The following is a 22781-nucleotide window of genomic DNA, read 5'->3' as shown; positions in this document are numbered from 1 at the left end:
CACATTTTATATTTATACCCAATCAGCTTGGTTCTAAAAGACGTCTATGGAAAGCCCTGCTGGGAAGCTGTTGTGTGAATAAAATGGAGAAGGCAAGATCCAGGTACGCCACTTTGAGCACTGTGGATGAAAAGTGGGATATAACTGCAGTAATAAATAAATAAGGATCTATTGCACACCTCTGAGCGCTTAGAGATAGATCTCTTCCATTCACACAGCAAATGCTGAGGAGCAACTGCATACCCACAGCTGCTGCATGAAATGTGAGCCAGCTGACGGAGAGAGGACACCTGCCATATGTTCATTGTGTGATCCTGGACAAATCACTCTGCCTGGGCTTAATTGTTTGCTGTGAAACTGGCATAGCAACCACCTTCTCCATGAGGCTGCCGTAAAAGCATTATTCAGCTGGAAAATGTAGCAGATTTTAAGCTTTTGTGACCTCATGCTAGAAAACTGAATCTTACAGTGGGGAGAAAGTAGACAAATGGAAACAAATATAACTTCTGTTCTGAACCTTTTGTTCTTAGAAACAAGAAATATTACTTAACTAGGGTGCTCTCCATCCTTCTTTTATAGAGAGCAGCAACCTACCTAAAAAAATTGTCTGGAGAAGCCTGGGATAGCATTTTGTGACTTTAATACAAGTCCAGGAAGAAATTTTCTGCAGAACAACCTCTTTGCAAGTACCCAAGGCTGCTTAACTTTTGAGGCAGCTTCTCCATGGTGATACCTTTAAATAACCAGAAACATCAAATGGCAGAAATACATAAATAAAGAAATTGAACCCACCCTTACAGACAACTAACACCCATTGTCTTGATGTGCTTTGGAGGCAGCAGAGCAACACAGAAGATCTGGCCACGGCTTGAGAAATCCAGTGTGAATATGTTATGGCCACAGGGCTGCAAGCTGAGAAACAGAACCTCAAAAATTACCTGACATTAGAATGTAAGCTTATTCTTAGCCATCTTGACAGTAACTTATTGGGATACCAATGAAAACTTTGTTAAGGGATAAACTAATGTGAATCTGACACTTTTCTAAAATTACTCTGTCCCCTAAATGCCACATGAAGAGTGGCATGGTTACAATGTCTGGCTAGGGCTGGGGAGACAGATTCAAATCTCTCAACCATGAAGCCCACATGGTTGACTTTGGACTTGTCCCCAACTCCCTCAAACCAAACAAACTCCCAGAGTTTTTATAAGATTAGAATTGGAGCAGATAGGAGAAGAGCAATTCACAGGATGGGTGGGAAAAACATGTGATAAGGTAACGAATGAGTCTCCTGCCATGCTCCACAATCCAATGGCAGGACAGCTAAGAAGATAGTTAACAGTTTATTTAACATAACACCTTGAAAATGTTGCTTTCAAAAGCTTTACAAATGGAACATACGTAATGGCCCCTTATACAACAAAAATGTTTTAATTATATACACCTTATACCCATTCACCCAACAGCCATCACTCAGTGCAGCTCTGTTTTTAAACAAGGTTCAAAATATCACCGAAGGAACAGTTTCAAATGCTTCCCTCCAACTGTAGGAATGAATTTTTCAGAAACAGGAATATTGAATTTTCATTGAAATAAATACAGGATTTTAACACTAGGTGGACCAACATTTGATAGGTATTTATCACAATGCAAAAAAGGAAGGCAGTCTTTCCCAACCCAACAAATGTAGCTAAAGTTAGTGCAAGGTAGAACAGGAGTTCCTCTCCCCTCTTAGACACATATTTTTTTTGGGGGGGGGGAGGAGGAGAGAAAGATACTAAAAAGGACTAGGCAAATATCATCAACGTAAGTCATCAGGCCATTGACAAAGGCCTCACAGTCCTGGAGATGCAAGTTCCATTCTCCCATGTGTTGGGAAAGCAACTTTGTTCCATACCACCTTCCCCAAAATTGAGTCACTGTCTAGTTACAGATGATCCTGCAGTGTTTTAAGATGCTGTCCAACTAGTGAGTACACAAATTGTAAAATCCACTGTCCGCATAGCTCCATTCAATTTCTCTTAATATTTTGCAATCAGAACTCCTCATACTGCATATTGTAAATGTCAGTTTGTGCCAAATACATTATGTAATTCCAAATAACAGGTATTACTAATGGGTACACTGTGCATCTTCAAGAATGATAGAAGTTTCTATTTTTAACCTACAAGATCTCTAGAAGATACTCAAACCAATGACGACTTCTGCATTTTAGTGAAGACATGGCAGTTATCCTGCCTGGTGGAAATTTTAGACCTTCATGGCATACACAGATAGGACAGCCAAACACCGCTACTGGCTTAAAACTTGGGCCACATATTTAATTCCTATATGCCTCCTCCATTCATTTTCCCTATAAAAAAATCCTAGAGTATTCTCCCTTGCAAGGATCCATTGCACACAGACCTTAGCATATTGATCTACACATGAAAGACAGGCTATCCATCTTGTCAAACATTCCTTCAAAAAGAATGTATGCTTGACCTTCCACCACTGATTTGGCATATGAACCAGTTGCAATACCTCAGAACCCCTGCCTGACTGGATCTTTCAGAATACAAGCTTGCATTTTACTACCCTTTAGTAAATTATATAAATCGAACTGCTGCAAGGAAGGAACCCTCAGATTATTATAGTTTAGAAGCTTTTTCTACATTAAATATACAGACCTGCTCTTGGTGGGTTGCAACTTTTGCCTAGCCAGTTATGTACAAGACCAGGAAGATTGAGGAGATACTCAATGCATCCAGGCTATTCCAATTCTGTCCTGCTAACACAGGAAGCTATTACGAAGAATCCTTCAAGGTCTGAAATGAACCAGAAAGGATTGCGACTATCTCTCCCTCTTCTTCTCTGGCGATGGGGAGAGGGAAGATGCTCACCAAGAGTGTGTTCATACTAAGTCCCTACCAAGTGTTTAAATTGAGATTGCTCATTTTGTGATAGATGTTATTTAAATTGGCCGGTTTTTCCTTATCTGCAAAACTAAGACATTTTGTTCCACCTGGAACCCCAAACTTCTTTCAAATTATATGCTATGTTCTGTGCTATCAAAAAATGGCTGTCTGCTTTCCGTAGATAAACAAGAGTTCTGGCCCCTATCCCTAACAAGCAGGAAAGAGGGGGTGCGATGTTGATACTCCTCACATGCTGCAAGACAATAACAGTTATCTGCAGCTGGGATCTAATTCTGGCACCAAGGTTCTAGGAGACATAGTTGTGATGTACTGTATATTTGCACAGAGCCAAACATGGAAACTAGAAATGGGTGTCTATGTTTCTGATGAGTATGAAAAAGTGTCCTATGAGCCCTACAAGGGCCTGTAATACAAATCTGTGGAATTAAAGCGGAAGAATTCAAAAAGTTGCTTCCTAAGAAAATAAAGGAGAACATCATCTTAATTAACCAGTCAGAGCATCTGAAAGCACAGAGGGCACTATATTCCCATAAATCGCAGGTAGAGCTGGCTTATCCTCTCAGTTCAGTATGGAGGATGCTCTGGGACTCACTCCTCTCCAACAGGAAGATTATCTTCAATCCGTCTGATAAATTTCATCCTTATTTCAGTGACACCATCCCCTTTTAATGTGTCCTGGACAAATTTGACATCCACGGCCATCTGAACCTGTGATATGGGAGAGAAAAATCACATATTTTTGAGATATTTATCTAGGACAGTTCCCCAAATTGCTTGGCCTCTTTGAATCTTGTTGCAAGGACAGAGGTTAAGTAACTCTACACCATTATTCTACCAAAAGGTTATCCACACCCTTTACTAACCTCACCTAAGACTTACAGCAGCAACAAAACACCTCTCTAGCCCAGAAGGCTCTTACATTCCCCAGTTACATTCCTAGCCAATGTTCTGTTAACAAAGATCGCAAAGTACAGGCAAACTCCCACAGCCCATAGAACTGAAGGGCTGTGGGTTGGAGCTCAGTGTCGGGCAAAAAGATGCCTGCATTGTAAGGAGTTGGCCTAGATGACCCTCATGGTTTCTTCCAACAATATAACTCTATGATTCTATATACATCAGTGGGTGCCATCCTGACAACCCTCTCTTCTGCTTCCAGGCAACTGGAATTTAGTACATACAACTCCATTAATTTAACTCTGAAAACTCTGAATTTGCAGACCAATGGCTACATGTATTATACATGTCTACCAGAAAGTATAGAATATCTTGTTTATTTCATTTATATCCCACCTTTCCTCTAAAGAGCTCAAAGTGGCATTCATAATATATTATTTGTATGAATGAATGAATTGATTTATTTCGGTCACTGACCACAGTGACTGTTATTTGTATAATTATATATTATTATACACACACAATTTATATTCCATGCGTTGTCACAGCACCCTGGTGCAGGCTGCAATCAATAAATGTCAGTTTTAAGTTAAAAACACAATACACAATCATTCACTCTCACCCTGACTGTCTTTATATGGCAGTTCAATAGCTTGAGAATCTAAGTTTTTGTTAAAATAAAAGGATAAAGTAGCAAGGATTGCCAGGAAGAACCAAAACATATAATGCTTAATAAAACATTCTGAAACTAAGATAGCACTGGAATGTATTTTGATTTATCAGGCGATGATGGCATGTGAGTGGCCTTGAACAGCCCTCTATTCCTTCTCATTTGATTATCCTCCATGGTCTATGACACAAGTGATTCTCTCCCTCTTATTGTTCCCAAATAGGTGAATAAATATAGCTGTAAATCTAAATCTGGACTGTAATGAGATACAGAAACCAGCCTCCCCCACCAATTTTCTATGCATTCCATCACTGAGAAAGTATGTCTAACCATTGCTACAATTAGTATTCCCCTTTCCTCACCATTTCCAGGGCTCCTCGCAGCACCCCACACAATAGGTTAGAGTAAATGAGAGATGAATGGTTGTCAGGAAGCTCCACAAAGTCCACCAGTGGGTTGTTTTCCAGGATAAGGGAGAATTCATCACCTGCTGGACTCCAGTTTGTGATGCTCGGGGTGATACCCAAGTACATTTTAAATGCCACCTGCCAAACAAGACAAGCACAAAGGACTAGGCTTACACAGCACAATGTTTAGCATGAAACACTAAAGATCTGGCCAAAGAACCAGAAGTAACATACTTAATGCAAACCTCTTTCTACAGATTAGACCAGGCTTCCCCAACCTTGCACCCTCCAGATGTTTGGGACTATCATTCCGTTCAGACCCAGCCAACATGGTTGTGCTAGCTGTGGCTAATGGAAGGTATAGTTCAAAATATCTGAAGGGCACCAGATTGGGGAAGGCTGCATTAGACAGGTAATTAATGAAAATTTGATCAGATGCAGTAGAAAGCACTTGCCCTTGCCAGATCCAATATATCCTCTCCTGGAAAACAGTGTGGTCCAGCAACATTTGATCCTAGATTGTGTTTTTAGACAGATAAAAGAAAGAAGGCATATGTTGCTGCCATTAAAAGGTTCAGCATGGATGCCATTATGAAACGTGTTATGTGGCAGGAAAATTGTGTCCTTAGACATCTATATCCCCACAATGGAAATCTTATAATAGACTAGTATATTGGAAACAGAGGGGAATAATCAAAGACAGGCATCACCTTAGCTATTACATCTGCAGTTTCTCGGAAGTCATGGCATCTCCCGACATTGGATCGGGCCAGGAAATCTTCAACGAGTCGAACGCCTATGTTGTAGCCCCTGTCAAGGCAGCCAAAGAGCAGCATGCTATAAAACTAACAGTGTAAGAGAGTCCAACTTGAGTCTAACATTATAGGGATAGAAAGTAGAAGGGAGGAAGTATGTTCTCTCCCTTTTCTTCAAAAACTCCAATGAAATAAGATTCATTCTGCCTAGAGATGTAAAAATTCTGGAAATTTTGAAACCATGGGGGGAAACCCATGCCCTCCTCCCTGGGCTTTTTTTTGGGGGGGAAACAAATATCCAGGGGGAAACAGGAAAGAATGTATCTCCCCTGCCTCTGAATTTTCCCAGCTTTTTTCTGGGCCTTCACACCTCTAATTCTGCCAAGTGGATGTCCCACAGAAAGAGATCATCCAGTACCCCTAGCTACTGATATTTTGTGAAGATTCCACTCTGCCTCCACTGATTTACTTACATTTTGTCAAGCTGCTTGTTGACATCTTCATCATTCTCGTAGTCCTTGCACAGCTGAGTGACCAAAGCGCCATAAGTCAGAGTGAAGAGCTCCGAACTCTAGACAAATTCAAAATGCACTTAATTTAGGCCAAGATAGGACAATCTACAGATGTTTAGGGACTGCCACAAAGAACAGTTTGGATTGGCATGGAGAAATGAAATGGGCAAGGAAGCTTCAGCCTCATAGGAACACACTAAGCACTGAATTCTGCTGGTGTCTCCAGCTTCAAATTTAAAACACATTTGTCTTGGGGGTGGGGGCTACTAATGTGATTAGAAGTTTGACAATCTTCAGCTGCTCATCAAAAACAGTTCTTCCATCTTCAGCATTTGTAACGCAACATTCTGCTTAAGAGCTCAAAGGAACAACAAAGCCTCCTTGGTGTTAGGATGGATGTGCAGCAGAGATGTGCATAGCATCAACAAAACAAAGGAAAGAACAAACTATAATGTCTCCCTCATATTTCCCCAAGCATGAAGTAAGTAAAATATACAACCAAATTAAATCCTCTGATTATCGGAATTGTAGTTACACAAATACCTTCCTGTTAAAAAACTGAAACCTGTCAGGACTATTAAAAGGTCTGTGAAGTAAGTGTCAGCTATATAAAGATGGTCTGCTTTAGGTTTTATTAAGGTTTCATTTTATACAGCAAAATGTCTAGTCTCAGATTAAGAAACCTATCACCTACCATGAGATGCATAGATGCGGAAGGTGAAATGAATGGCAAATACCAATACTACAGAATGAAAGCAGCAGGCAAGCAGAAAGGGAGAAAAAAAGAGACAATGTCAGAGTTTAGTGAGACAACACAGATCACACCACGTTCTCACAAGCTCAACACAAAGTCAAAGTGCAGAAGAGAGAGTCAAGTCAAATTTGGAATTAAGGTACGTTAGATGTTATTTAGGATTCAAACATGGTATTTCTACCTAGCAGCAACTGATGAAACCAGCCGTCAAGACATCTCTCAGAAGGCTAAGAGATGCTGGTTTTTGCTTGGTTTTAAAAAGGCAGAAAAGGCCAACCGTCTTGCAACCCAAGATTCATCTTTGAAATCAGAAGGGTCTGTTTTAGAGAGTAACAGGAATTGAAAAGTGAAAATCAGAAGACTCAGCCAGTTCATGTATGGGGAAGGAACTTAACAAGCAAAAAAGAGAATTACAGTAACAGGTTAGCAAACGCATTGGCAAGGCAGCCGAACAGAACAGTTTATGAAGAATGCCTGGCTGCTACCAATCCAAGGTATAGTCATTAAATTATTTAAATTATGAGCATTTCCTAGAGTTGTGGAGTTGGAAGGAACTCCAAGGGTCATCTAGTCCAATCTCCTTCAATGCACCTATCACAAGGTAATAAAAAAAAGAAATTTATGTTGGTGCACATATAAGTTCACCATTTTGGATCAATTGTTCAATAATAATCTTACAAAAAACAAGGACATGAAAGTAAAACAACTTGGAAGTTTATGGTCCAAATCAATGATTTTTTAAAAAATTAATTAATTTTTTAAAAATGGATTTTTTTCTTTAAATCGGATTTTTAAAATAAAATGCTTTTGGAGGAAAACTATATCTAAATATATTTTTCTATTTAACTTACATCACAGTCCAAAGGCTATTCATCAGGAAATAAGGATTTGTTTTAAGTTTTTCATGTGTGCTAAAACTCAGTCTAAGTTTTTTTTTAAAAAATGTTTAATCACATCAGTTAACAAACATGGATACATATGCTATAATGTTATTGTTTTACTTAAATAAATTGTTTAAATTGTTATTAAGGAAATGATTATTTTTCTCCTTCCAATAAAGTACAGCAAAAGTTGTCCAATTATAAACAGTTAACTTATTAAACCTCACAATAATTTCATAATTATCTGTTTATGTATTTTAATAGTATAACAAAATCAGTAATTTTTGATATAACTGTAAAAACTACTCTGAAAATTTATTATTCCAAAAATGAAACCTTCATCTGGTTGTTAATATTAAGATTATACCAGCAAGAATGAATCACTCTGTAAAAAAATTGATTTAAATAAAGTCTTACTGACTACTAATTTAAACCGTCTTACTGACTAGTGATTTAAATCGATTTGATATAAATAAAATCCACCCTAGGTCCAAATGAGCAAAAAACCTCTCCCAACAGCATTATGAAAAGACTACCTGATAAAAACAGACTGCCTAAGTTGTGAAGCTGGTTGCCCACTGCAATTAACTGGAAAACATAGTAAAAAGTTGCAGTTTACACATGCTTCAATGACCCATGCTTTAATCCTGTCAGTGTCATAATCCTATTACTGTTGTGGAGAAAAAGCAGCACTTAGGCCCTAAAGTATACCTAAGGCAGTGATGGCCAAACTTGGCGCTTCAGCTGTTTTCGGACTACAATTCCCATCATCCCTGACCACTGGTCCTGTTAGCTAGGGATGATGGGAGTTGTAGTCCCAAAACAGCTGGAGGGCCAAGTTTTGCCATCACTGATCTAAGGTCAAGAGGGGAGTTAATAAAATAAGTATTGCACCTTAAGCACCTAAGGACAGCAATGGCCACAAATGAAATGTATTAGCATTAAGCAAATTAAAATAGCTTCTGTATGTGTTTGCCAACTATTCACAACTCTAGTAGGGCCACAATCCTGCTACAGTTTTAGAATAGTGGATATTCACAGGGTTAGAGCCTGATGAAAAGGGGGGGAAAGACAAAAAAAATCCAGCAGTGATTCCCCACCCCCCAGAACGTTCTTTTGAGATTTGTCAAAATATCATAATTTAAGGTTTTGTAGCAATATCCCCATTTTTGTTGAACTGCTAACACAGAACCAGGTCAGAAACAGAAATAAGAATGAAACGTGAGAAAGGCACCAAGACCAACACATACACACATACACAAAATATAGCCTGAATTAAAACATTTAGCACACGATACAACAGACACCCCCAAACTTCGGCCCTCCAGATGTTTTGGACTACAATTCCCATCATCCCTGACCACTGATCCTCTTACCTAGGGATCATGGGAGTTGTAGGCCAAAACATCTGGAGGGCCACAGTTTGGGGATGCCTGCGATACAACATATTTGTATATAATCTGAAGCAGCATTCACCAACATGGCATGCTCAAAATGTTTTAGAATGCAACTTTCAACAGCCCCAGTCAGCATGGTCTGCTTATTAACATGAAGAAAATTAGTTTGCAGCACTATCTCACTACAGCTTAAAAATCAGGTAACAATCAGCATGATTGCCCATTCACATAATTTTCAGAGATCCTGCATACACATAAGGGCCACTTCACACAATGAGCATCCTTTATTTCCATCAGGGCTGACAGCAAGGGCTTGTCCACATTTCCACTTGCCCCGTGCCTTAGAAAGCACAGATCCGAACATTTTTCCTGCTTGTCCCATACTTTATAGGCATGGGTTTGAGCAGTTTTGCCTTTGCCCTGCCACGTTCCCATGGAAAAAATGTTTAGTGCTAAATCAAAGCAAACGTCAATCCAGAGAAAACTCGATTGATGTTTGCTCTGAATCAGTGGTAAACAGCAGGTTGCGCTGGGGGGAAGCATTGAAGCAAACGGAAGTGTGGGTGTGCCCTAAGTAAGTTTTGAAGAAGACCAAACTTAGCTCTTCAGCAGAGGGATCCTAAAACTGAAGGATAGGAGACTTCACTTTTGGGGATTATGTACCCTCCAGCAACTAGGTAATGCTACCTATTTCAGGTTCTACTGACTCCTTATCTAGTACAACCCCCTAAAATTAATTTAATGGACCTGCACATAAAGCAAATCACAATACAAACACAAACAATTTAATATCCCAAGTGCCTGACAAACCAACAAGATGATGGGATGGATTACTTGGAGATCTACTCTTTCTCCAAGGAATCCATTACATTTTGTTGGCCAAACTGAAGAATAACTTATGCCACATGGATAAGCTCCACTGCACAGCACTATGAAGAAGCAGCATAGTCCCCCTGTTCACTGTGATCACTGCCACATAGTAGGATCCAAAATGAGCTCTAACTTATACTTAACCACTTTCAGTTCAAGCCTTCCTACACCATGTTCTAGAGGCCTATTCAGCTCCCATTTCTTTGCTCCCATCTACCTAGTGAACTAAGGAACCATGGTCTGCAGCAGAGGGCACTTAGGAGCAGTTGTGTCACCTGTCCAAGTAATCTTGAAATTCCAAAGAGCAACCAAGATATTGGCTGGAGCACTAGCCATGTTTGGTGGAACCTGCCCAAGGGCATTTAAGAATATATTACGACCCATCAGCCTCTAGGGATGGTCCATTTAAACAGCCCCTCCAATCTATAGAGAGAAAAAGAACACCATAGTAAGCCTAAAGCTCTAGCCGAAACAGTATAAGACAAGACAGTTAAAGGAACCCCCCCCCAATATCTTCCTGCCCAGATGAAAGCACCAGGTGGATTATACCGTGTTTCCCCTTTTTTAATACGTAGTCAGAAAGTAAGCCATGGCAGCATTTTTTAGCATTAGTGAAACATAAGACACCCCCCGAAAATAAGGCATACCTCCATGCCGTGTAGAACGAGACCGTCGAGCGCCCCAGCCAGCCAGCGGGACCCAGCCAGCCAGAGGGGCCTGGAACCGGCTGCTGCTGCAGCAGCGAGCGCCTGGAGCGCCCTCGCCAGCAGCCTGGCCTCTCTTTTTTTTGCCTGCCCGAGGCAGCCTGCCGCCCCGCCACCGGAACCGGCGGCTGCAGAGCAGAGCGCTCCGCAGCGCCGGGCAGAGCGCAGCGGCTTGGCCTCTTTTTTTTCTTTTTTGCCTGCCGCCCCGCCACCGAAACCGGCAGCTGCAGAGCGGAGCGCTCCGCAGCGCCGAGCGCTCGGAACGCCCTGCCGCGCCAGGCGGAGCGCAGCGGCCTGGCCTCTTTAATTTTTTTTTTTTGCCGGCTGCCCCGCCACCGGAACCGGCGGCTGCAGAGCGGAGCGCTCCGCAGCGCCGAGCGCTCGGAATGCCCTGTCGCGCCAGGCGGAGCGCAGCGGCCTGGCCTCTTTAATTTTTTTTTTTGCTGGCCGCCCCGCCACCGGAAACGGCGGCTGCAGAGCGGAGCGCTCCGCAGCGCCGAGCGCTCGGAACGCCCTGCAGCGCCAGGCGGAGCGCAGCAGCCTGGCCTCTTTAATCTTTTTTTTTTGCCGGCCGCCCCGCCACCGGAACCGGCGGCTGCAGAGCGCTCCGCAGCGCCGGGCAGAGCGCAGCGGCTTGGCCTCTTTTTTTTTCTTTTTTGCCTGCCGCCCCGCCACCGAAACGGGCAGCTGCAGAGCGGAGCGCTCCGCAGCGCCGAGCGCTCGGAACGCCCTGCAGCGCCAGGCGGAGCACAGCAGCATGGCCTCTTTAATTTATTTATTTTTGCCGGCCGCCCCGCCACCGGAACCGGCGGCTGCAGAGCGGAGCGCTCCGCAGCGCCGATCGCTCGGAGCACCCTGCAGCGCTGGAGGGAGCAGAGCGGCCTGGCCTCTTCTTCTTCCTTTTTTTTTGCCTGCCACCTCGCCACCGGAACCGGCAGCTGCAGAGCGGAGCGCCCAGCAGCACCAGGCGGAGCACTGAGCCAGCAGCCTACTGCCTTGGTGCTTGGAACCGGCTGCTGCAGCAGCACCGCACAGAGCGCCCAGCAGCACCCCGAGCCAGCTGCCTGGCCCCTCCGAGGAGGCCTTAAGGTACAAGACATCCCCTGAAAATAAGACACCGTGGGTTTTTTTGAGTAAAAAAAAGAATAAGACGGTGTCTTAAAAAGGGGGAAACACGGTATGCTGGAACAGCTCAAGAACTGTCATGGCAGTCGTGAAGTCCAGTCACCCCTGATAAGACTGCCTCGGCCTGTGCTTCAAGGTCCTCCAGCACCACCATCTAAGGGGACTTCAACATCTAGTCTCAGCCCACTTCTGTCAGCTCAGATACGGTAGGGAGATGGTTAGTCAGCTCAGACACGGTAGGGAGATGGTTTGTCAGCGGGATGGATGGCAAGCACCAACAGAATCTCTGATCTGTCTCATTTGCTCAAACATTCAAATCCACTGCCAGAAGACTGCCTATGAGATGATGCGGCCTTCAGACTGAAAAAGTGCCCATGACCTACCCATCTTCACAGGAAGTCTAGTAGAGGGAGATGGAATTCTTAGAAATCACAGCAACTCTCCTCCATTAACCCTAAATGGTTGCTACATCAAAAATCCAGGTGGACAAAGCTAAGAAAGTTCAGCTCCACCAAGCTCATCTACCCACATCTCATTAATACAGATCAGTAACCCAGGGATTCTTGTCCATAGTTAAATGAAGGATAGTTTATGCTTTCTCTCTGTCTTCATAACCATTATCTCAGTAATTCTTTCTTTTTTTTTAAATAAATTTTTATTCAATTTCCAATTTAACCAATAAAAGAAAAAACATTTCTTTATACAAAACATTATAAATTTTCATCTAACATTTTACTCTGCCGAGCAACGACTTCCCCCCCTCCCTTCATACGGGTTTCTTGTTGACTACATTTTTGCAGTTCCTTTTTGACTATTTGGTCAATTCGTAGGATTTATTTCAATCCTGCAAGTGTTTTTAAAGATCTACAGTTTTTCTCCATATACTCCACATATTTACTCCAGTCTTTTTGAAACTTTGTCTCCCCCTGGTCGCGGATCTTGCAAGTCATCCTTGCGAGTTCAGCGTAGTCCATCATTTTAATCTGCCACTCCTCAATCGTTGGAAGTTCTTGTAATTTCCATTTTGGGGCTAACAAAGTCCTAGCCGCGGTTGTCGCATACATAAACAATATTTGATCTTCTTTTCTAATCTCTCCTGCCATTATTCCTAATAAAAATGCTTCAGGTTTTTTTGGGAAAGTATATTTAAACATCTTTTTCAACTCATTATATAACATCTCCCAAAATCTTTTTACCTTATCGCATGTCCACCACATATGATAAAATTCACCATCTCTCTCTTTACATTTCCAGCAAGTTTTGTTACTCATTCTATACATTTTAGCTAATTTAACTGGTGTTAAATACCATCTATACATCATCTTATACACATTTTCTTTCAGAGCGGTACATGCTGTAAATCTTAAAGTTTGAGTCCATAATTTCAACCACGCATCATAGTCAATATTATGCCCAAAGTCTTTTGCCCACCTAATCATCGCTTCTTTTGTCAACTCATCTTTCGTAAACCATTCTAATAACATATTATACATTTTTGACAGAAGCTTTGTTTTGCCTTCTAGCACTTCTATTTGAAATTTGGACCTTTTATCCTCAAATCCAATTTTCCTATCTTCCCTAAGAACATCATTTATTTGATGGTATTGTATCCATCCTGTTAAAGCTCCTTTAATTTCTTCATAGGGTCTATCTCAGTAATTCTTTCAACAATCCTATAATGTCGGTAGGTCAGTATTATCCACACACTCTCCATATTTTTATTTTGTGAAGTGCCCTGTAAACTCCAGTGAAGGACAGTATACAAATTTAATGAATAATACTACAGTTGGGGAAGTCAAGAAATAGTGCTTGTCAATAGGTTTATAATCAAGATACTGACTTTACAGGATTAAGGCATAGACAGCCGAAATTAGTAAACTCTTCACTCCATTATCATGCAAATCCTTACACCAACCCTATCAGGTAGGTCAGTAGGATCATTAACCCCATAGTACCAGGACCCAGGTGGCGCTGTGGTTAAGCCACTTAGCCTAGGACTTGCTGATCAGAAGGTTGGCGGTTCAAATCCCTGTGACGGGGTGAGCTCCCGTTGCTTGGTCCCAGCTCCTGCCAACCTAGCAGTTCGAAAGCACATCAGAATGCAAGTAGATAAATAGGAACCGCTACAGCAGGAAGGTAAACGGTGTTTCCATGTGCTGCTCTGGTTTGCCAGAAGCGGCTTTGTCATGCTGGCCACATGACCTGGAAGCTATACGCCGGCTCCCTCGGCCAATAATGCGAAATGAGCGCGCAACCCCAGAGTCGGTCACGACTGGACCTAATGGTCAGGGGTCCCTTTACCTTTACCTACTGATGGGAAGATTAAAAAGCACTATTTGTCTATGACCAGCTCAGTACTGTAATCCATGACTGAGGAGAAATTTGAACAGGGGGCTTCTCAGTTCACAGGGTTTGGCACAGCCCCATGGACCTAATATTTTACGGCCCTGGAAGATTAAGGACAGACAAAAAGAACACAGCCCGTAGTTAAACTATAGAATTCACTCCCCCAAGAGCCAGTGATAGCCATCAGTTTGGATGGCTTCAGAAGACAATTATGAAGGATAAAGGCTATCAATAGCTACTAGCCACTTTTGTATGCTGTTTGAGGGTGTAAAAAAAACCAAAAAACAATCTCCAACTAGTGCATATCCCCAGATGCTTGTAAACATATTTATTAAGAAATCACTACACTGCCCTTGACACAAAAATGTCAGAGGCATTTACAACAAAATAAGGCGATATAAAACATAGTATGAAATAATATTTAAAACATTCAAAATGAAAATTACATAGTTATCAACTTAATTTTAAAGCGATTTGATCCGTTAGCTCCGAAAAGCCTGATAAAAAAGGAGGCTTTCTTTTTTTAACCTGGTGTCTGAATGACATCTAAATGACCAAATTTTGCGGAGGTGATGGGAGGCACAATCAGGTTGCTGCCACTGCCAGGAGGCTGAGGGTCACCAAGAGACTGTGTACTCTCTAGTCTCCCAGACAGAAGAACATGATGGGAAGCGGGGAGACCAGCCTGGCTCCATCCAAGGGAGGGCAAAGCTGCAGCTACTCCAACCCTGACTTTCCTCTTCCCTGTTCATACAGGGGTGTCGCTTTTGCATGGTGGTGTTTACATCGTGAGCCTGCAAGCAGGGCCTCCTCCCTCACATTCAATCTATGCCTACAATTGAAATTGCAGGTGTTATTATAAGGGAATGATGATGATGATGATGATGATGATGATGATGATGATGATGATACCGGTAATACCGTAGCAGCTGCCTGTCTTGGGGTAACTGAAGTGAGCAAACCCGCTCTTTAGGGATAGTTTTATTCGGACTTTATCCTCTTTCGTGCCTTTGACAGAGGTAAGCTAATAAAAGTAGGAATGAAGGAACAATCAACACGGCCCTATTCAGGGTGGGAGGAAAATGCATAAGGCAGAAGTTAAGCCTCTCCGCTAAGCCTCCTAGCTGTCCATGGCGGAGGCGTCTCCCTCCCGTCACTCAGGGCTCCCTTCCTCTTCATAAGACCTGCCGCCGCCCCCTCGATTCCCCGCATCGCCATTACCATTTTCTTGCTTTCCGCGCCCCCGCGGCTGCCCTGCCGCGCCATTCTGCCTCCTCCGCTGTCGTCGGTATCCTCAGCCCGGCGGCTTGCGAAAAACGGGCCGCGGCGGTCGGTACGACAATCCTCAGAGGGGGAAGGAAACCGCCCGGCCTTGACTTTTAAGTCGACGCCGCTCCTCCCACCCTGGGAACAGAACTACAACCCCCAAGGTGCACCGCGCGGACGCCCTGTTCCCGTTTCTCTCGCGCGGCATGCCGGGAAGCTGAGAGCAAAACTATACTGTATTAGACGGATGTGTGTGCAAAGGGCGGTTTGATTCCCTACCCAGCATGCTTTGGAGAAGACGCGGCAGATGACGCTGTACTACAGCTCCCAACATGCTCCTGTAGCCGCTTTGCAAAATGCCATAGAGCCGTGTTCGGTTACCAATATGAAGCGGAGCAGTAGAAAAGCGGGACGCCTAGAGTGGCTCCACATTTCGCAGACGTAAGAAAAGAACTAGAGTAAACCACATTATTTTCTCGATGGGTCATTTGCGGGTTAAATCGGAGAATCAGTGTTTTTGTTCCTGGGGCAGAACAAAGGTCATAGTCATAGACATTAATAGAGAAAGACAAGATTTTAGCTTCCCTGTGATCGAACAGCAGAGTATCCACCTCAGAGCTGTCAACCTTCCCTTTTTTGCGTGAAATTCCCTTATTCCAGCGCCGTTTCCTTGCTGCTGTATCCCTTTGCCGGGTCGCTGCGCTGTGGGAACCACCACTTGAGGCTTCGTTTGGCTGCTGGCTGGGCTTTCAATTCTGCCTTTGGGCCTTTGGCTCGGAACGTACCTGTGCTCGGAATTGGATGGATACTAACATCGAAGGCCCACTCACCCTTGCCGAGGATAAGGTCTGTCTGGAGCGGGGCACATGGGGGGAAAAGAGAAGGAGCGGGTGGTTGACTAAAATGGCGGGCGGCGATCTTGTGGCGGGGGGGGGGGAGGCTGCCACCGCCTCCTCTCTGCATAGCTGCCAAGTTATCCCTTTTTTAAAGGGATTTTCCCTTATGCTGAATAAGCTTCCTCGTGAGAAAAGGGAAAACTTGGCAGCTATGTCTCTCTGTGTGTGGCTGGCTAGTTAATGCAAGCTGAGGGGGGTTTTGAACGTTGGACGTTGTTTTGTTGCACGTGCTGCTGCAAAGCCAGACCGGGGAGCCATCTTAAGTTGAGGCTGCATAGGCCTTGTGGTGCATGTGATTCAGATTCTATTGAGTTGAACCTCTGGTTTCAAAGTTGTCATTTTTTCAGCAATGCCCCCCTAGTGAGCCTTCTTTTGTTCACTTATTTTTCTTTCGAGGCAGTGCACACCTATGTTTGTGGAACTAGTGCAAACCTTTCCAGTCATGTGTTACTCCAGTCAGATCCCATGTATGAATGTGGAGGAGGTAGGCTTGCTGCAGGAGAGCAATCTCTTTGCAAGTTGCATGTGTGGCTACTCTGATGTGTTGCTTTTCTTCTTTTTCAAACAAAGAAAGAGATGGATGGAGGTGGAGAAGACATTTCTTCGAAAAAAGCAAAAAAGTTGTGCAAGTATCTTGAGAAATGGGAAAGCGAATTTAGCTTCGTGAAGAAGAGCAGAGTGGGACACGGTCACGCATTCTGCACAATTTGCAGTTGTAATTTTAGTGTCTCCCACGGGGGAAGGAGCGATGTCACTCAGCATAAAAAATCGGCCAAGCACAAGCGCGGGCTTGAGGCACAGAAACATGCCCCGACAACGTCTGCATTTGTGACTAGGAATACCACAGAGGCTGACCAGGTCATAAAAGCAGAGTTCGCAATGGCCATGCTGTGTGCCAAAAACAACATTTCTTTAACCTTCTGCGACAACTTCAAAAAGTGTGTGGCTGACATGTTCCCGGACTCTGCCATTGCACAAAAATATTCTGTGGGGAAAACCAAAACTACGCAAATCATAAAAGGTAAGTTGATTCAAATTAAGAAAACAATGGTACCTCGGGTTAAGAACTGAGGTACCACTGTAATATTGCTGGCTTATTTTTAGCTAACGTTACTGTGCTCTTACTCAACAGGTGCCATAGCAGCAGAGCTAGATGACGAGTTGGCCAATTCCACCTAGAAACTAAAAGAAGAAGGAAAGAGTTTTCTAGGTCAAGCAAAAATGTGATTTTTGAATAGTTGTTGGGGTTTTTTTAGGAATATATTTTTTATATTTTAAATCCTAAAATACTACAGTATTATTATTGATACCACCACCACAACATCGTGATGATTTCGCCACTCTTAGAAATAACTTCACTTATGTAATGTTACTACTAACTTGTGACTTAAATATTAAATAAATATGAGTGGGTGGTGACAAAGCATTGAGAAGGAAGTGTCCTGCTTATGTTGATTCCCATGTCAAATAGAATCCTTAATTCATTCAATACCAACAACAACCATGAAACAAGGACAGTTTGCTGCCCTTTCATAACACCCAACAGCAGGTGATGACCGCATTCTGTCTAATGTGGAGATGGGAAACCTGTAGCCCTCCAGATATGGCTGGACCACAACTCCCATTACGCCTTGCCATAGTGCATTGCCTTACTCCAGTGGAAACAAGAAATGTGGATCCTATTGTCCTTGCTTACTTTTCCTATCTGTATGATGAGTAGATCATATGGCTTCAATTCCCAACATGGCTCACAAAGTTAAATCTCAGTCTGATCTAACTTCAGTCCAGAGGTGGGAGCTGTTTTCTGCAAAACCTGCCTTGGAGGGAACATAGTCCTAAAGAAAGCAGGCCTATATTAAATATACTAAGGACATTGTAACAACATTTTTTATTATAGGATCTTCTGGACCACTAAAAAGCCACAATGCATTTGCTTTTCTAAATGTCGCATTTGTTTGTTATTTTTTCCCTTTTAAATTTAATTCTTTTAAAAATAGTTAAGAAAAATACTGCGATTTTTTTAAGGGCCAAGAAGAAGCAGAATAATGTTTGTAGTGTATGATACAGTATGTGGTGTGACATCAGTGCAGCTCTGCCAACTAATAATGTGAGCTGAGGAGGAGAGGCAAATCACATTGACCGTTGTTTGTTTGTTTAATTTAACCCTAAGTGAAACTGATATAATGGAAACATACTATTTCACAGTACATAACTTACTTTATGAATTTTGCTGCCTCTGAATGTCTTGATGGCCTTAGGTGGTTTTAAAAGTGGATTAGATGAATAAATAGAGAATAGATCTACCAATGGTTACTCGTCATAAGGTCTTTGTCAAATACCAGTTGATGGGGAGCAGGAGTAAGCTATTGCCTTCATGCTCTGCTTCTGGGCTTTGCTGGGGCATATGATTGACTACTGTAAGAAATAGGATGTTATGGTCATGCTTTGCATGCAGTTGATCCCAGGTTCAATCCTTGACATCTGTCCGAAACTCTGGAAACCACTGCCAGTCAGTAGAGATAGTACTGAGCTAGATGCAGGGCCAGCCATACCATTAGACAAACTGAGTTAGGCGCCTTAGACAGCTTCTTTTGGATGTCATAATAGGGGCAGCAAGTGGTCGGTTGTTTAATTTCTTTTATTGCAGTTGTACTCCCAAGGAGGGTGATAGGCACTTGTGGGGGAGCTCTGCCTTCAGGTGCCAAAATTACTTGACTGGCCTCAGATGTTATGCACCAGAAGCTGGAGGAGGAGGCGTGGAGAACCATTTGCCGCTCTGCCTCAGGCAGCAAAATGTCTTGGGTCTGTCCTGACTAGATGAATTTGTGGGTTAGTGTAAGGCAGCTTCCTGTACTCCTGCCTATTAAATAGGAGCAGTGTCTCCTTTCCCATGAAAGGTGTATCTGTGCCAGTGGGACTTATTTGGGAGGAGCAAAGGATTTTGTAGTGACAGATAAAATAACAGAATTCCTAAACCCAAGTGATACCTCTTTTTTTACACTCCCATACTTTCCCAAGTGGTTGATATTCCTGGGCAATATTCAACAGTGTGCTTTTAAGAGGAGAAACTTCTTTCTTAATATTTAGTGCTGAGTCAAAAAAATAAATCCCAGGATTTCCCCCATCCCCAACCATTCTCCATCACAATGGACGTTAGACTAAGTCCAGTCTTTATTGAGCATTTTTTCTGATTTGTTAAGTTATACAACATTCATTCAAAATTCATTCTGATTTGATTGTGTGATGGTTAATCATCCAGGTTAATTGTTTGTTCATCTCACACTTTCAGTTCTTCCACATCACTTTTCTAATTGCAACATTCCTTTAAAAGGGGGGTGGCGGGATTTATTGCACTAGAGCACTGTAATCCACTTTAATTGCACTAACCTACATTTGTAGTTTGTGCCTGAATCCCTCCTGCAAAAGATGGACAGTCTGAAGGCAACCCTAGAGAGGGGCCTGCTTTGCATAATCACGAGCAAATTTATTACACCTCCTTGCTGCTTTCAAGGAAAGCTATCACAAGCATTTGATGGGTGACATTTGCCATAGTCTTCTGTGACAGCTGTTTGGCATGACAGGGGCACAACTGTCTCCTATAGATAGGAAAGGCAGAGCCGCCTCTATTAATAAAGTGTGGTGGTGTGAGGTTGCAAATTCATCCCATGGCTTTGATAACCCTAGAGCAAGGCCTCGCACCCGAGGGCACGTTTCAGAGCAGAGACAGAAGGTGGGTGCCAGAGGGGCAGAAGGCTGTGCGTTTACTTCATACCACAACCGTCCAAAATCTGCACCCAAGCAAGTTTAATTTTGTGAGCCAGTGTGGTATAGTGGTTAGTGAGTTGGATTGGGGCCTAGGGAGAGCAGGGTTCAAATCCCAACTCAGCCATCCAAATGAATCAATCATACTCATCTCCAAATGCAGCTAGGAGAGAACAATGGAGAGCTGCTGCCACCAGATTGGTAGATCTACTGAGCTAGATGGACTAATGCAGAGCTGCCATTCTGTACAAGGCCGCTTCATGGCAAGAGGGAGATTGGCTTGGCTCCTTCCATCACCTGGTGTCAGCTCAGTTGCTCCTATGCCTGTTTTCCCTCTTCCCTTTCCTTCCCTTTCCTTTTTCCTCCTGTATCATGCCTACTAGATCGTGAATCTGCAGACAGGAACCATCCTATCTTTTAAAATTGTAGATGTTGAGGATAATGATTAGAGGAGGAATTGTTCATAAGACCGTAAAGTCCAAAGTTGGATAATTACCCAACTATCCCACTGCCTTTCTGGGTAACAGAAAAGCTGAGTAGAAAAACTACCCCCCTGGATGAGGGGCCCACCCCAAACGGCACTTCATACCTGCGCTTTAAGCTGTAATTGGTGCTTATACTGAACGGATACTCTTGACTCCCAAATGTTTAACTTGGGGGATTTCTGTTTATCACTGGACTTAACCCAGGATACTTTAGGGCTTTGCAAATCAACAATGGCTCACCTTTTTCTCTTGTGCAGCCAAGGAATGTTCCCTGGTCTTTGAAGAGTGGCAGACGGCCCCAATACCACCCTTAATATAGCCAAGGGGCCTTGCTCTTACATGGGGAAAAATGTTTCTCTGTAATTTATGGGGCATTTAAACTAGGTGGGGTCCTTTTTGTGCTTAACGAAAACAGCATAAGGAGGAAGGAATGCCAAATCAATGCATACCCTCCCCTTCCCCTCCAAAATAAATGAGTGGGATTGAAAACATAATGAGAATTTCCAGAGATGGGGTTGATGGGTGAGTTCCTCCTCTCTGTTAGTTTCCTCTAGGGAAGGGAGAGCTGAAGGGGATAATGGCATCAATGGGGGGGGGTGAACACTAGAGAAAACACAGATGCAACTTAGTTTTTGCTGATGCTGAAAAGAGCATTTAAATATATCTATGTATATCAGATTAGCTTGGTTGGGAATGGATTTTGGATTGGTTTTGTTAGTGTAGTTACATTATCCACACATCACAGCAGCAAGCAAGACTTTGAGCCACTCTGGTCTCATTTCTGTGGTATTTTTTAATCGTCAGTCCAATACAGAGAACTGACAAACAGGTAAAGAAGTACAGTGGTACCTTGGTTTAAGAACAGCTTAGTTTATGAACAACTTGGATTAAGAACACTGCAAACCCAGAAGTAGGTGTTTTGGTTTGTGAACTTTGCCTTGGAATAAGAACATGTTTCGCTTCCTGTTGAGTGTGTTCCATTTATAAATTGAGTCCCCCGCTGCTATGGGAAAGTACGCCTTGGTTTAAGAACATTTTGGTTTAAGAATGGACTTCCTGAACGGATTAAGTTCATAAACCAGGGTACCATTGTACTTTCTTTCCTACGCTTACCCTTTGCTGCTATGCTCAGAAGCTGTGAGGTTAGGAGTTTAAAATATAAACTGCTATTCTTCTCAGAAAACTACAAAAGGATACATTTTTAAATGACCATCACCACAGGTGATGGGTGAACTCTCCTTTGCTCAAACAAAGATGGTCTTGGCTTTGTTCTCTCCCATCTTGTAATGATAGTGCACGAGTGCTGATGGTGGTCCACATGAACCTTGTTGCGTTGTTCCCTGGGAATTAATTGATCTGAGCACCAACGATGAAAGAAAAATTCAACTGCCTCCCCCCTCAAAACATATATGGGAGCGGGATGAGTGGCAGCAACTGAGAGAAGTACGGTAATAAAGAGAATTGACTTATTGTAAACATTACAGAATGTGTCCCTTTCGGCCTCTCTTCGTGGCCTTTTTGACCTTCCTCTGGATACACCCATCGCCAGCCCAGCTCCACACCATCCTTTATTGCTTTTACCTGGCTGGAAAGTGTCCTTGAGCTCTGATAAAGACTTGCATGGTGGATGGAGGGCAAAGAGGGGTGTGTATAAAAAGTAGGCTAGTGAAAGGTAACTTCTACATCCATTGCTGGGAATCAGAAGTGGGGGGCTTGTTTGGCCACTATGAGAACAAGATGCTGGACTAGCAGGGCTCTCCTTACATGATTTCTTGAAAAAAGAAAAATGGATAAGCTGATGAACATATCACACACAAATGTTAATGCAGTGCTAATTCATATATGTATGTCAGGCAGCCCACCTTTAAGTGTAGAGGAGGGAGAAGAGTGATGGCCGAGTCAGTAACTGGTTTCCACACCTGCCATTTCTGCACTGCAGCTGGGCTCACCTCACAGCTGAATGGCGTGCCCTGACCTCTCTCTTTTTGCTCCAGCTGCCTCCATTCCTTTTCTTGTTCTCCCCCATGCAGCCATTTGGAACTATCCAGCTGGAATCTATCAGCCTGAGGACGAATGGTTCTTGGGGCTTTTGTTTTCCTTTTTACGCAGGTGGGAGCCTTTCTTTCTCACCTACAGAAA

General features: G+C 43.0%; 1 protein-coding gene and 1 long non-coding RNA gene across 2 annotated transcripts; one reads left to right on the top strand and one right to left on the bottom strand.

Moving 5' to 3' along the window:
- Window positions 1-1330: 1330 nt before the first annotated feature.
- Window positions 1331-15660, bottom strand: TRAPPC3 (trafficking protein particle complex subunit 3). Its single transcript, XM_035120143.3, has 5 exons — window positions 15455-15660; window positions 6118-6215; window positions 5600-5699; window positions 4845-5027; window positions 1331-3626 (listed from the first exon to the last, which is right to left on the bottom strand). The coding sequence occupies exons 1-5, from the start codon at window positions 15497-15499 to the stop codon at window positions 3507-3509; spliced, it is 546 nt and encodes a 181-aa protein (XP_034976034.1). The 5' UTR covers window positions 15500-15660; the 3' UTR covers window positions 1331-3506.
- A 72-nt stretch (window positions 15661-15732) lies between these two features.
- LOC132592314 (uncharacterized) lies at window positions 15733-17821 on the top strand. Its single transcript, XR_009557749.2, has 3 exons — window positions 15733-16345; window positions 16966-17416; window positions 17528-17821. It is a non-coding gene; the product is annotated as an uncharacterized LOC132592314 (long non-coding RNA).
- Window positions 17822-22781: the final 4960 nt, after the last annotated feature.

The sequence above is a fragment of the Zootoca vivipara genome, chromosome 6 (genome assembly GCF_965207765.1).
Source record: "Zootoca vivipara chromosome 6, rZooViv2.hap1.1, whole genome shotgun sequence".
Classification (NCBI taxonomy): domain Eukaryota; kingdom Metazoa; phylum Chordata; class Lepidosauria; order Squamata; family Lacertidae; genus Zootoca; species Zootoca vivipara.
This window is presented reverse-complemented; position numbering and strand designations above follow the sequence as displayed.

Bases quoted from the DNA above. Each gene is read 5' to 3' on its own strand.
- TRAPPC3 (XM_035120143.3), bottom strand. From the start codon at position 15,499: ATGGCGCGGCAGGGCAGCCGCGGGGGCGCGGAAAGCAAGAAAATG. The intron at 5,700-6,117 runs GTAAGTAAATCA...CTGCCTTGACAG, and splicing joins AACAAGCAGCTTGACAAAAT to GGGCTACAACATAGGCGTTC. The intron at 5,028-5,599 runs GTGATGCCTGTC...CTTGTTTGGCAG, and splicing joins CTGCAGATGTAATAGCTAAG to GTGGCATTTAAAATGTACTT.